Genomic DNA, 12,231 nt, shown 5'->3' on the forward strand with positions numbered 1-12,231 from the left:
CGTAACAAGATGTGACATTCATTTCCCTGTGGTTGAAAAAAAAAAAAAAAAGAGAAAAAGACTTTGAATAAAACAAACAAAATCTCGCATTAAGAACATTCACCCCAGAGCAGTGGTTTTCAACCCTGCCCTGCACATTTTGTATGTCTCCCTTGTCAGACACTCCCAGTTCAGGTCTTGCAGTCTCTACTAACGAGCTGATGAGTTGAATCAGGTGTGTCTGATAAGGGAGACATACAAAATGTGCAGGACAGGTTTGAAAACCACTGCCCCAGAGCATCTTAAAAACATAGGACACATGTAACTGAAATGTCCAGTTTTTCAAATCTAGTCTCGATTTTGTGTCAGAAGTCCACAGGCTTCAGTTTCTTCTCCTCCTGTTCGGTCAAAGGCTCCTGAGCCAGAATTTTGCTGTGCAGACGGTGATGTTTCCCGATGCCCAGTTTGGGTAAACCTCGATTCAGGCCCTCCAGCAGAACACAGGACTTACACAGGGCCTGACTGGAGATGTAGCCGCAGCGCGAGCACGTTCCCTGCACCGGCATCTTCACGCCTTCCTTTATGGAGAGCGTCTCGCCCGAGTGGATGACGTCTATGATGGAGCTGGGCCTGATGGACTCCAGGTCTTTGAGGAAGGCGCGAGCGTGTCCCCGGTAGGCGTTGGGTGAGTAGATGCACTCTGTAGAGAAGTAATCAAGCTTCTTAAAATAGGCGTAGAGGACGATTTCTTTCTCGTAGGCGTATTTGAGGGGCTTGCAGCGTGGGATGGCGCCCTCTCCGTCACTAGCAGTGCTGATGGCGGTGCAGCGGCGAAGACGAGCAATATCTCCACGCAGGACATTCATCAGCACCGTCTCTGCCACGTCGTCTGCATTGTGACCTGTTCAATAAACAAAACAAACATCATTCTACCTATCAGCCTTGGAATTTTTGTTCCAAAGTTTTTGGAAAATAAACAAATTATTAATTTGTTTATTTACAGATTTGTTTATACATTTACTTATAAATGTTATGTAACATGCAAATGAGGGAACTGGTCCTTTCTGTATCATTGGTTGAAAAGTGTCAGATCTGTTCTATTTAATTTATTTCTATATTTAATTTCTGCAGGCTTGTTCCTCCATAAAAGAGAAGTGTTAACTCTATTGAACTCTTTTCTTTCTTCAAGAGGATGATTTTTGGTCTATCCTTGTCACTTTCCTTTATATGGGAGTTCAGATTATTTGAGAATAATTTAAGGGATGAAACAAGAAAATTATGCGTTACATTGTATAAAACCCATGAAATATAAATCTTAAAATATAACCTATAATATATCCTTATAAATTAACCTTAATGTTTTGTAGGTGTAATAGAATATACTCGGGATGATTCAATCATTAAAACATTTGACTACAAAAGGGTTAATTTATGTGTTACCACATGAAACAAACATTAAGGTTATATTTTGCTTAAAATTAATTTAATTACACTACGAGAAATTTAATTTTAAATAACCATAAAAGGCAGAACAATAAACATGACAATTCATCAGTGACAATTTTTTTTTTAAAGCATAAGAAATGTTCTTTGCATTATTTGTATAATTTGACAGGCAATGGAAACATCAGAAATTCTTAGTGGATCTTGAAAGAATCTAAATATACTTCTATTGCTAAACATGCATGCAAAGATGGTACAATGCAATTTATTAACACCGAAACACATAATTTGTCTTGGAAAATGTTTAAAATCTCACACAGACATGCTTGATCAAACTGGCAAAGGCAGTGAAAGACACTGATCACTTGCCTGTGCATATCTTGTCCACTTTCAGCATCATGGCTCCTCGATCCAGTGCCTGCCTGCGAAACACACCACAGAAAGTGCAGTTATTCTTCAATCCCACCTGCTTCACGATGGCATCCATGGTCCAGCCATACAGCTCTTCATAAGACACGATCTTCAGCGGCAGCTCATACTGCTGCTGGTTCCTCTTCACCGTCTCCAGCGAATCATCTCTGTAACCCGTGATGCCTTCATCCACCGACAGCAGCAGAAGGTTCAGGCCGTAGTCGTAGCGCTCGTTCAGGACCTTCATCACATGGGCCAGGACAGTAGAGTCCTTTCCACCCGAGGCACCGATGGCCACGGTTTCGCCATGGTTAAAGAGTCCGGCGGACACGATGGTTTGATGGATCTCCTCCTCGAACGCCCAGAAGAAACAGTCCTTACACAGAGAGTGTCCGGTCTTGGGCCGTTTGAGCACAGCACGTCTCTGGACGCAGTTACTGCACTGGACCGGCATGACGACACACACAGGGCACTGCACAGCATTTCAGAGAAATATCAGGTCAAAACACATCTTTAACTGGTTCTCAATCTTTAACGTGTCACAGACCCCAAATATGATCATCCTGCTGCAAATAATTCTAAAATGTAAAAGCAGCTATACATTTTCACCTAATTTAAATGTTAAAAAAAGAGTATATATTATACACTAACACACACTGAGACTAAATCGAGAAGAACTGTGGCAATGTCTCCAAGATGCTTCAAGAAACCTACCTGCAAAGCTACAGTGCTGTTAAAAGTTTAAGCACTTGTGTCAAAAATAAACAGCTTCATAAATCTATAATAGATCTATTAACTAAATTAAATCAACATGGTGTGACCATCCTTTGCATGCAGCTTTTGCCCTAGGTGCACTTGCAGTTTTTCAGATAGCTTTGCTTTTAAAATCAATACTTAAATCTGGAATCATAAAATATGTTCTCTTGAAGTAACATGTTGCAGAAAAAAATATTAAAATATGTATGCATCTAAAAGCATATTAACTTAATAAAGTACAATGGATTTACTGATGTTATACATCTCATTACAGGCAGATATCACCTCAAAAATGACCGTTTAATGCTTTATGGCTGAATAAATTAATACCTGAAGTAAATACAATGTCTGAAAGGGTTAAAGAACGGTCAGAAACTATGACTGAATATGGAAGTTCACAGCATTTGAGAATCATTTTAGAGAGTAAGACATTAAAAAATAGCACTTAAACTGTATGAAAGTCATTTAACAAAAAATACAAACCTTTAAGTTACGTATTTCCGGGGTTTAACTCATTTAATCGAGTAAAGACGGGCTGAAGAAAATAAAACGTTAAACTGGGAGATATTAAATTTTTTTAAAATACAACTGCAAGGACTGCTCTTAAACACGTTTTAAGCGTCACAGATGTTTTGAACGTGTCTTCCGGTTTGACTCGGAGTTCTGGCGCCCTCTTCTGTCCTGGCGTTTACATTTGACCTTATACGTCAAGTGTGTCAGACTCACTTCCTGGAGGGCCACAGCTCTGCAGAGTTTAGTTCCAGCACCAGTGGCAGAGCCAGGATGTTTTCATAGGGGTGGCACAGAAATATTCATTATTTCAGTATAAAAATATGGTCACAATTACATGTGTGAATTATTATACTGAGTAATATGACAATTTTTGTATTATTTCTCACCTCCAGGTATTTTAATACAGGGGCTCACTATAACTTTATTGCTGTCAGTTTGGTTCTGGTTCTCAAAATCCCCAAAAAACTTGTTCTCTGGCATTACATACTCATGGATGAGACATGCAGTTAGTGGTAAGAATGTGAAAAAGGCCGGAAGACAACAGCACATAAATGCCAGAATGTAAAATGAGTTGTTTTATGCATTTAATTTTCGTTTGTACTTTTAAAATTAATGACAAAACAGTGCATATTTTCTAGTATAAGTGCACTGTGCTTACATTTACTCGTGCATTAAATAAAAAATTAAAATACATATCAGCTTGCGCCTTATTGTGATCTGGAATCGCACGATAGCCTATATTTTAGTATGCATTTGAGAGACGTTCTGAAATATAATGCATACATGCATGCACCGTTTGCAGCTTTAATCACCTTTTTGGTAATTTCATGACTTAACTGATGACAGAACTACGTCGTATGCTCAGTTTCTCATGCGCTTATTTATGATGTAAATTTCTTGTCAAGAAAAAGGGGACACAAACTGCAGTTTTGAGCACGGCCACCCCCTAGCTCCGCTCCTGTCCAGCACACAAACAATAAGCCTAAATGACATGATTAGCTGGATCAGGTGTGTTTAATTAGGGTTGCATCTAAACTCTGCAGGGCTCCGGCCCTCCAGGAACTGAGTTTGACACCTCTGTTCTATGTCGAAAAAAAAATCACGATTATTCTACATTAAATGCATTGTATATTAAGTGTATAATAAAATTACGAGTGCAGAGTCGAGTTCACAGTTTCAAAGACACTACCTTATATTTATGTAATTTGAATTTACATTACCAAAACATAAATTAGCCTACAAACAAAAATAGTATTTCTAACAAGACATAGAAATAAGTATTCTGGTCTGTATCTTTGCAATAGTGAGCCAACCAGCCAACAACAAGACCTATGAATATAGCAACAGTACACAAACTTAGTTGTCTTTCTTCCTGAATATTATCCAAAAGTGATTTAAAAGGGACTTGCAGATGAAAACATACAAACGCAAGTGATAACATCCATAAAATGTATTATTAAAAATATTTGTACAGTAAAATTAATCATTATTTGTATCAAAGTCCAAAATCTGAGGTAACTTTAATTGAAATAGTGATCATAGAGATCATGAGCTTCTTTATATTCCTTGTGTCGTGCTACATGGTCACAGGCAGTGCAAATAGCCAGAACAAACTCTTGAGTCTGCAATATTAAATGAGGACTTGGAGTGAGATGTTTCCTCCAGTTAAAGTACTTGCGATATGCATCTTCATCCTTGTCCAGCTGAAGCAGATATTCGGCTAGTGACTTTGCATCTGGGAAGTCATTGACATGAATGAAGGACTCAGCAGGAACAAAGTTTTCATAGTTTCTTCTCGGAGGACCCAACACCACAGGGACGGTACCTGCTGCGAGCGGCCCGTTTATCTTCTCAGTGATGTAGTCCTTGTGGATGGAGTTTTCAAAGGCAAGGTAAAATTTGCAGCTAGCCAGGGTTGGATAGTAATCATTATAATCAAGGAACCTTGCATAAGCCTTTCCGAACAAAGTCACTTGTATGTATTTGCTTAATTCTCTGTAAAAAACATTCCTTGCGTTGACACCAGTTACGGGATCGTTGTTACTTACAATCCAACACACAAGTTTGTCCTTTTTGGGAATCACAAAATCCTCATTAGGTTTCTTCCTGGTCATCAAGCGCATCCGTACAGGAATATCAGCATCCTGCCTGTAGCTGAGAGTGAGATTGAACAGGTTTTCCAGACCCGGTATCCTTTTGGTGTTGGTTGGCGACTCCAAATGCAACCAAATCCACCTCTGGAACGGAGGACGAGGAGATGGAGGAAGGTTGGACAGATCCCAGCTGAGAGCTCTGTGATAAACGATGACATTATCTGCATCGTTGTACAGAGCTCTATCATCCGTCAGATGACAATTATCAATATTGTAAAACTTTTTGCAGTCACTGAAATCAAATCTATAATTTTCAGGCCAAACCCATAACAGAAGTATAGGTTTCTCCTCTGCTGTATCAGTAAGAGAGTTATTGCTCTTGGCACAGTCTTGTTCTGAGTTTAGTTTGGGTTTAGGAAGTGGTAATGGACAGTTGTGTGAAGGTGAGAACCAGGAAAACATGATGCTCATAGAGATGACAACTGCAAATGTCACTACTACACCCAGACGGCACAGCATTGAGCTATTTGTGCTTGACATCTTCTGATCTAAAAAAAAACAAAAAAAACAATGATAAACGACAGTAAAAACACTTGATATCAAAAGGTATTTTGAATTAAATAAAAGGTCTGTGAGAAAGACCAAAACTACAGCACAGACAGTGGAAGCAATCAATCAATCTTTATTAAAGACTCAAGGTCCAGATTTTAAAAAGACAATAGACAACATATACAACCCATAGCATCTATCACACACATAAAGAGTTACAAAATACAGCAATACCAGTGTCTCCACAGCTTTGACTGATACCGTGTAGTACAAACCCTTATATTTGATAGACCCACAATAATCTCATTTTTAAAGCATTAAGCCGGCAGATAAATCTATACATAAGATTTCGTAACAGTGATTACTCTTGCACTCAAAATCATTTCACTTGCACTATGCCATCTAGGTGTCCTTAGTAAGATTCTCATTGCATCATTACAAGCTACTTGCAGCTTCTGTAGACTAGATGTTCTGTAGCTAAACCACAAATGAGCAGTGTTTATACAGTATGCTTTGAAAAGCGACATCTTCACCTCATCTGAACAGAAACTAAGCTCAAGTAAAAGTATATTCTCCTGCATCATACGGCGTTGCCTTTCAATATCCTCATCGTCTGTCATGTGTTCAGTGATAAAATGTCCGAGGTATTTTACTTTTCCACACACAGTGAGACTCTTATTAGACAACTTAAAAACTGGAAAATGTATTATTTTATCCTCCTTAGTTCTGCAAATCATAACCACACTCTTATCAGGATTATATAAAATATCATGTTCAAGACCATAATCAGAACACATAGTGAATACCAGCACTGCTAGGACTAAACACCACAAGATCATCTGCATACATAATATGATTCACTAAAATATTCCTAATCATACACACAGTTTTGCAGGCATTCAAATATTCAGATCATTCATGTAAAGGTTAAACAGAATTGGGGATAACATCCCTCCTTGTCTCACGCCGTTATCTAATTGTTGTTTTATTTGCTAAATTTGACATATGTCTCATTCAATTAGACACGATTCACATTGTGCAACATGTCTGGAATTAATGTAGTAAATTCAAGTCCTCACCGCTTTTTAGAGCCCTTGATTTAAAAAAAGAAAAGTGCTTTGTCGAACACGATAGCGACGTGGTCAGCACCAGAGCATCAGGCGTTTTGCTGAAAGACGGAAGTTTCAGAATAGAGATGTATCACATCGGAGAAAGACACACAAGACAGCCAGCGCTTGCAAACTCCCGACAGAGCTCTGACACACCCGCCTCGAGCGACAAATAGAGTCCGAACTCTATTTACATTAGGGCATACAGTAGACTATATCCTGATCTTAAGATACTCCACAGACAGTCGGACAAATTCAAACAGCAAACGCACAGTAAAATTAAGCAGTCATACAAATGATAGTCTGCACATATACAACACACAACGCGTAAGGAAAGAAATCTGGTAAAAGCAGGAAATACACACATAGTACTGCAATACAATGGTGGCCACTGGTGGAGACAAGTGGGCGTATTACAGAAACCTCCTAACTTTAAAATCTTATCTGTTTGGTAACCATGGTCATTTCAGTTAGGACCACATTTAGGACAAAATCTATTACAGAACAGCATAAGTGCGTTATCTTATCTTAACTACAGATAGGAAAGGGGTATTACAGAAACCTCCTAACTTGACAAAAAACCCTAAAAACTGTCTTAACTTTAGGACAACCCCACAGCTGTCCTAACTTCAAAAATATTTGAAAGCTAATGGAAAAATACACAACTGTGCTGTCCGACAATGATATTACATTTATTAATAGTTGAAAATGAAGAACAAAGATGTTTAATGGTAGAAAGACTCTTGGAGGACCCTGAAGATGTGTTATATTTTGATGACAAAACACTTATAAGTAATTACAGACTGCCACACAACATATTAGAGTTAGCACAGGAACTGCAAGCAGCATTATAGAGACCAGCAAAAGCATCACGGAGCATTACTGGCTGTAGTGCAAGTGAATAATGCCTTATGGTTTTTTTTCAAAAGGTGATTTTCAAAGTGAAGTAGCTTTTGTTTCCTTCATCAGCAGCAGCTCGGGCAGTGTTGGGTGCTTGAGACCTGAGAGTGGATTGTGCAGCTTGATTATTAAGATAAGAAACTTTCTGTAATACGCCCCCTGTGTTCAAAATTTGACAAACAGCAGAGGGGAGCAATTGTATTGTAATATTGCTGTGCAATAGTAATATTTGTGTTATAGTTTCTACAAGTTAATCCAAACTTTCTTAGTAGGTTGTAGTGAAGACCTCAATGAGTTTCTCAGTGATAATTTTCTGAAATTAAACGGTAAAATGCTGTTAAAGTGACTGTAGAGATGAAGTTCATGTCCTCAAACGAGACAGATGCTGAAAACTTCACAAGTGTCACGTGTGTTTCAGCATGTGTGTAATAAACAAAACTGCTATTCATTCACAGAGACACGCAGAGCATGCAGGATTTATATTTTAATAGTCTTTTTGCGCTTTAATATTCACCGACACTAGTCCATTTCCCGATTTGTAGTTTTAATTTATTAAGCTAAATTTGACCAAATTTCATAACATGCGTTAAACTGTAAATTCTATTATTGTAGCTCGATTGTGTGTTTTCCATATCATGTTTGTAAGTAGCCTAAGTGTATTAAAAAATGAAAAAGCCATAGGAAGTGATTCCTAACATCCCGACCCCAGCACAGCTCCCCAGAGCATATAAAGCTCTGTATTCTCCCCTGTGTGATCTCTATGAGCATCATGTTTTCCTGGCGCTCACCTTCACACAACTGACCACTTCCTAAACCCAAACTAGACTCAGAACAAAACTGTGCCAAGAGCAACAACTCTCTTATTGTTAAAGCAGAGGACAACTCTCTTACTGATACAGCAGAGGAGAAACCTATACTTCTGTTATTCAGCCACTTTCTAGGGGCACCATTGAGAGTGTGCTGACCACCTGCATCACTGTCTGGTATAGGAACTGCAGTGCTGCTGACCGCAAGACCCTACAACGGACAGTGAACACTGCTGCAAAGATCATCGGTGCCCCTCTCCCCTCCATCCTGGACATTTTCCTTGCACGATGCTCCAGCAAGGCCTCCAGCATCGTGAAAGACCCCACCCACCCCTCCCACAACCTCTTCCAGCTCCTACCATCAGGTAGAAGGTACCGGAGTATCAAAGCTCGCTCTGTCAGATTGCTCAACAGCTTTTTTCCCCAGGCTGTGAGAGCTCTTAACTCCAATCCCCCTCTGACTTTTTTTCTCGCACCATTAAACCACTCTCCGTGTAAGGCTTTGCAGTGCTTTGTTCAGTTTGCTATAGCTGAACTATATATTGAACTAGATGAATGTTGCGTGCGAATATGATTTTTGAACAAACATAAAAATGGCTCATTATTCTTTATTTCGGTGTTTTGCGCTCGTGTTGGACAGTACCATTACCGCCGGGCTTTCAGACACAACAGTCTTCATTTCTTTATAGTTCTGAGTTTGAGGCAGCTTCTATCGCATTATTTTAATAACAGCTGTCAAGTAAAGAGTGTATTATTGTAACACGAGAGTGGATAGCCTATATATGAATTTCCTTCACTCTCGCATTATCTTCTTGCTATAGAATTATCTTATCTCCTGTATTTAATGTTGTAAGATATCGACCAAGCAAGACATCCCCGATGAAAATTATAAATAAATTAAGGATTCATTATTTTTAAATAAGTTTTCTTTTTATTATTATTTAGTCAATTATATATGAAGAGTTCAGATGCAAAAGCTTATGCCATCTTTTCTTCTAAAATTAGTATTTTTTCGTTTATGTTCAGTTATTTCACTTTAATGACAATGAAAAGAACCTGTACCTGAGACAAATGCTCATTTTAGAAGAAGATTTCAGATGGCACTTAGAGGCTTTTGCATCTGAACTCTTCATATCAGGCCTATATAATATACATACTTCTGTGATTAAATTATCATTGCTATAGACAATAATAATATAAGTTGGTCTCGTTCTGGTTGCAGTTCTGGCTGTAAACTAGTGTAAAATGTAAGAAGCATATTCAGGAAAACGTTTATGAAAATGTCCAAACACAGGAAGCCTATATTCCAGATAAATGCCACAATTCAGTTCCTTGAGGACCCTGCTCAAAAACACTGTTGTTGTTTTTTTTTGTTTTTACTCAGATTCATAGCTGAACCGTGTGTATTTGGGTTGATGCTAAACTTTGCAGTATAAATGAAGTATGAATGAAGTATTCTGCACTTGAAGGACAGTCGGATTCTGCTGTACCAGCACATGAAGGGATTTCTGGAAATAAAGCTGCCGATGAGCTATCAATAATAGTGTTACAATAATACACTCTTTACTTGACAGCTGTTATTAAAATAACGCGATAGAAGCTGCCTCAAACTCAGAACTATGTTGTGTCTGAAAGCCCGGCGGTACTGTCCAACACGAGCGCAAAACACCGAAATAAAGAATAATGAGTCATTTTTATGTTTGTTCAAAAATCATATTCGGACGCAACATTCATCTAGTTCAATATATAGTTCAGCTATAGCAAACTGAACAAAGTACTGCAAAGCCTTACACGGAGAGTGGTTTAATGGTGCGAGAAAGTCACAGTTGTGAGATATAAACTCGCAGTTGAGAGGAAAAAAGTCGCAATTACCTTGTTTTATTTTTTATTCATTGGCGGAAACGGGCTTCCATAGAAATGAGTAAATTCACACACACCTCTGCACTTCGTTGTTTCTGACGAGAGGATTCGATGACGAGCTGGGAATGGATTCCAAAAAGGATCGAGGCGTTGGCAATCAGAGTCGATTCCAAAGGTTGGCTGTTTTATCGGTTTCACTTTCGCTCAGTAGGCCTACGTTCAGTGAGGTTCGTTCACTAATTTGTATTTCTATCATAATTCTAAAAGAAAACGTCACGAGCATCAGTGGCCGAGAGCGCATCTGATTGACACCACACACGAGCTCTTATTGTTAATGTTCTGGTTATTTTGTTTCAATGTACAGTTTGTTAATTTTGTGCAAAGCATACAGTCAAAGTAAACTTCATCATTCAGCTAAACTGTGCACATTTATTTTAGACACTTCAATTCATGCGATAAATGCATGTCCCTGCTGAACAATGAGCAATGACTAACACTCAAATCAGAAAGAATGTGAATAAGGAAGTTAAAGTAGTTCTCAATGAATTTGTTCCTTCTAGATACTGAATATTTTGAGCTGTAGGCATGATTTAAACAACTACTACAACACTTTCACACGCAATCGCTCTCTCAATAATGCATTCAAACAAATGTAATCTTTCATCTGTATCTGATTTCGAATGAGCAGAAATCTGTAAGAAATGCATCGATCTGTATAAAATAACTGAGCCCCTAAATCTTTTTTTTTTTTTTTTATCTGTGCTTCTCATCCATTCTGGGCTGTTTATGGGTAGCTCTGCTTCACTATACTACAGATTGAACTACACGCACAGCTAGGGGCGTAGATTACGCTAGGGACGTGTCCCCCCCCCCCCCCCCCCCCCCCCCCACACACACACTTTTTATAAAAAGTAAACCCGCACTTTTTGATTGGACAGTTGTGTTCTCGACATGTTGAGGTTTTAATGGAGCAATGTATATAAATGCAGAATGATATAAAATTCAAAGAGACAAGATATACATGACGTTTACGTTTCCATGGCAATCAGTCACTCAGTTTGTCACGTCACTACACGCCCAGGCTCGCGCCCACGACCCATCATTCATTAGAGGTCGAGATGAGTTCAAAGCGACAAAAAACTCTTCACTCCTTTTTTTACGAAGAAGTCAAGCGTTGGCATGTGGGATCCGAATAGTGTTGCACAATGTTGAGTGACTCTGCCTGTTGCTCTTGTTGAATAATTAGCAAGTTTTGATGTTCATTATATGGAGAAATAAAAAGCTGCCTGGACAAACATGCACTTATTTATTTTCAGGGTATTTTTCCGTAACTCTTTTGTAACGTCTTTTATTTTAACACGTATGTATGTTATCAGAACCCTTCGAATAAGAATAAAGATAATGTTGAACTGAGATTTTACAGCGTTTGCAGCATTGTGACACTCGGCCAATTCTACATGATGTATTTCAATCAAGCACTGACGATCTTCATTTAGGGCTGCTCTGTCATTATTGCACTAATTTGACGTTTTTATGTGTTGTCAAGAATGAACCAGAAACAGTCAGCCTATAGGTTTGTCAAACTTCACAGGGGAGAACAACTGATAGAGTGGCTTTTAACACCTGGCTATTTTTACATTGTATAAAATCTATTAATACACAAGCGTTTGTAGGATTATATACGGACCAATCATAAAAAATACATAATTAGTCAAATATAGAAAAATAAAAAATAACATTAGTATGATGAACAACTTCTCAGCTATCATTTTTAACTACAGTATGTAATTATTAGCTTGCATATTGGTTGTT

The 12,231-nt window shown here is 38.4% G+C and overlaps 3 protein-coding genes across 5 annotated transcripts in view; 1 reads left to right on the forward strand and 2 right to left on the reverse strand.

Moving 5' to 3' along the window:
- Positions 1–12,231, forward strand: part of LOC306849892 (uncharacterized protein) — a gene marked incomplete at its 5' end in the record, with an annotated part of 704,045 nt that overhangs the window by 56,030 nt on the left and 635,784 nt on the right. The gene's annotated exons all lie outside the window — the stretch shown is intronic.
- LOC306849257 (cytoplasmic tRNA 2-thiolation protein 1) lies at positions 224–3,229 on the reverse strand. The gene is made up of 3 exons (XM_079384165.1): positions 3,073–3,229; positions 1,792–2,305; positions 224–880 (listed from the first exon to the last, which is right to left on the reverse strand). Exons 2-3 carry the CDS (start codon positions 2,285–2,287, stop codon positions 345–347), a joined length of 1,032 nt encoding a protein of 343 aa, XP_079240291.1. The 5' UTR covers positions 2,288–2,305; positions 3,073–3,229; the 3' UTR covers positions 224–344.
- LOC306849256 (4-galactosyl-N-acetylglucosaminide 3-alpha-L-fucosyltransferase 9-like) lies at positions 3,073–10,595 on the reverse strand. 3 transcript variants are annotated; one of them, XM_079384163.1, is made up of 2 exons: positions 6,824–7,228; positions 3,073–5,743 (listed from the first exon to the last, which is right to left on the reverse strand). In XM_079384163.1, the coding sequence occupies exon 2, from the start codon at positions 5,733–5,735 to the stop codon at positions 4,623–4,625; it is 1,113 nt and encodes a 370-aa protein (XP_079240289.1). In that variant the 5' UTR covers positions 5,736–5,743; positions 6,824–7,228; the 3' UTR covers positions 3,073–4,622. The 3 variants fall into 3 exon arrangements, with proteins under 3 accessions (XP_079240289.1, XP_079240288.1, XP_079240290.1); XM_079384162.1 differs by lacking the exon at positions 6,824–7,228 and adding an exon at positions 10,497–10,595 and having other exon boundaries at positions 4,272–5,743; XM_079384164.1 differs by lacking the exon at positions 6,824–7,228 and adding an exon at positions 10,432–10,568 and having other exon boundaries at positions 4,272–5,743.

This window comes from Barbus barbus (genome assembly GCF_936440315.1).
Source record: "Barbus barbus genome assembly, chromosome: 29".
Classification (NCBI taxonomy): domain Eukaryota; kingdom Metazoa; phylum Chordata; class Actinopteri; order Cypriniformes; family Cyprinidae; genus Barbus; species Barbus barbus.

Excerpts from the sequence above, each read along its gene's own strand:
- LOC306849257 (XM_079384165.1), bottom strand. The coding sequence starts at position 2,287 with ATGCCGGTCCAGTGCAGTAACTGCGTCCAGAGACGTGCTGTGCTCAAA. Across the intron at positions 881-1,791 it reads AGTGGACAAGATATGCACAG|GTCACAATGCAGACGACGTG; the intron begins GCAAGTGATCAG and ends TTTATTGAACAG.
- LOC306849256 (XM_079384163.1), bottom strand. The coding sequence starts at position 5,735 with ATGTCAAGCACAAATAGCTCAATGCTGTGCCGTCTGGGTGTAGTAGTG.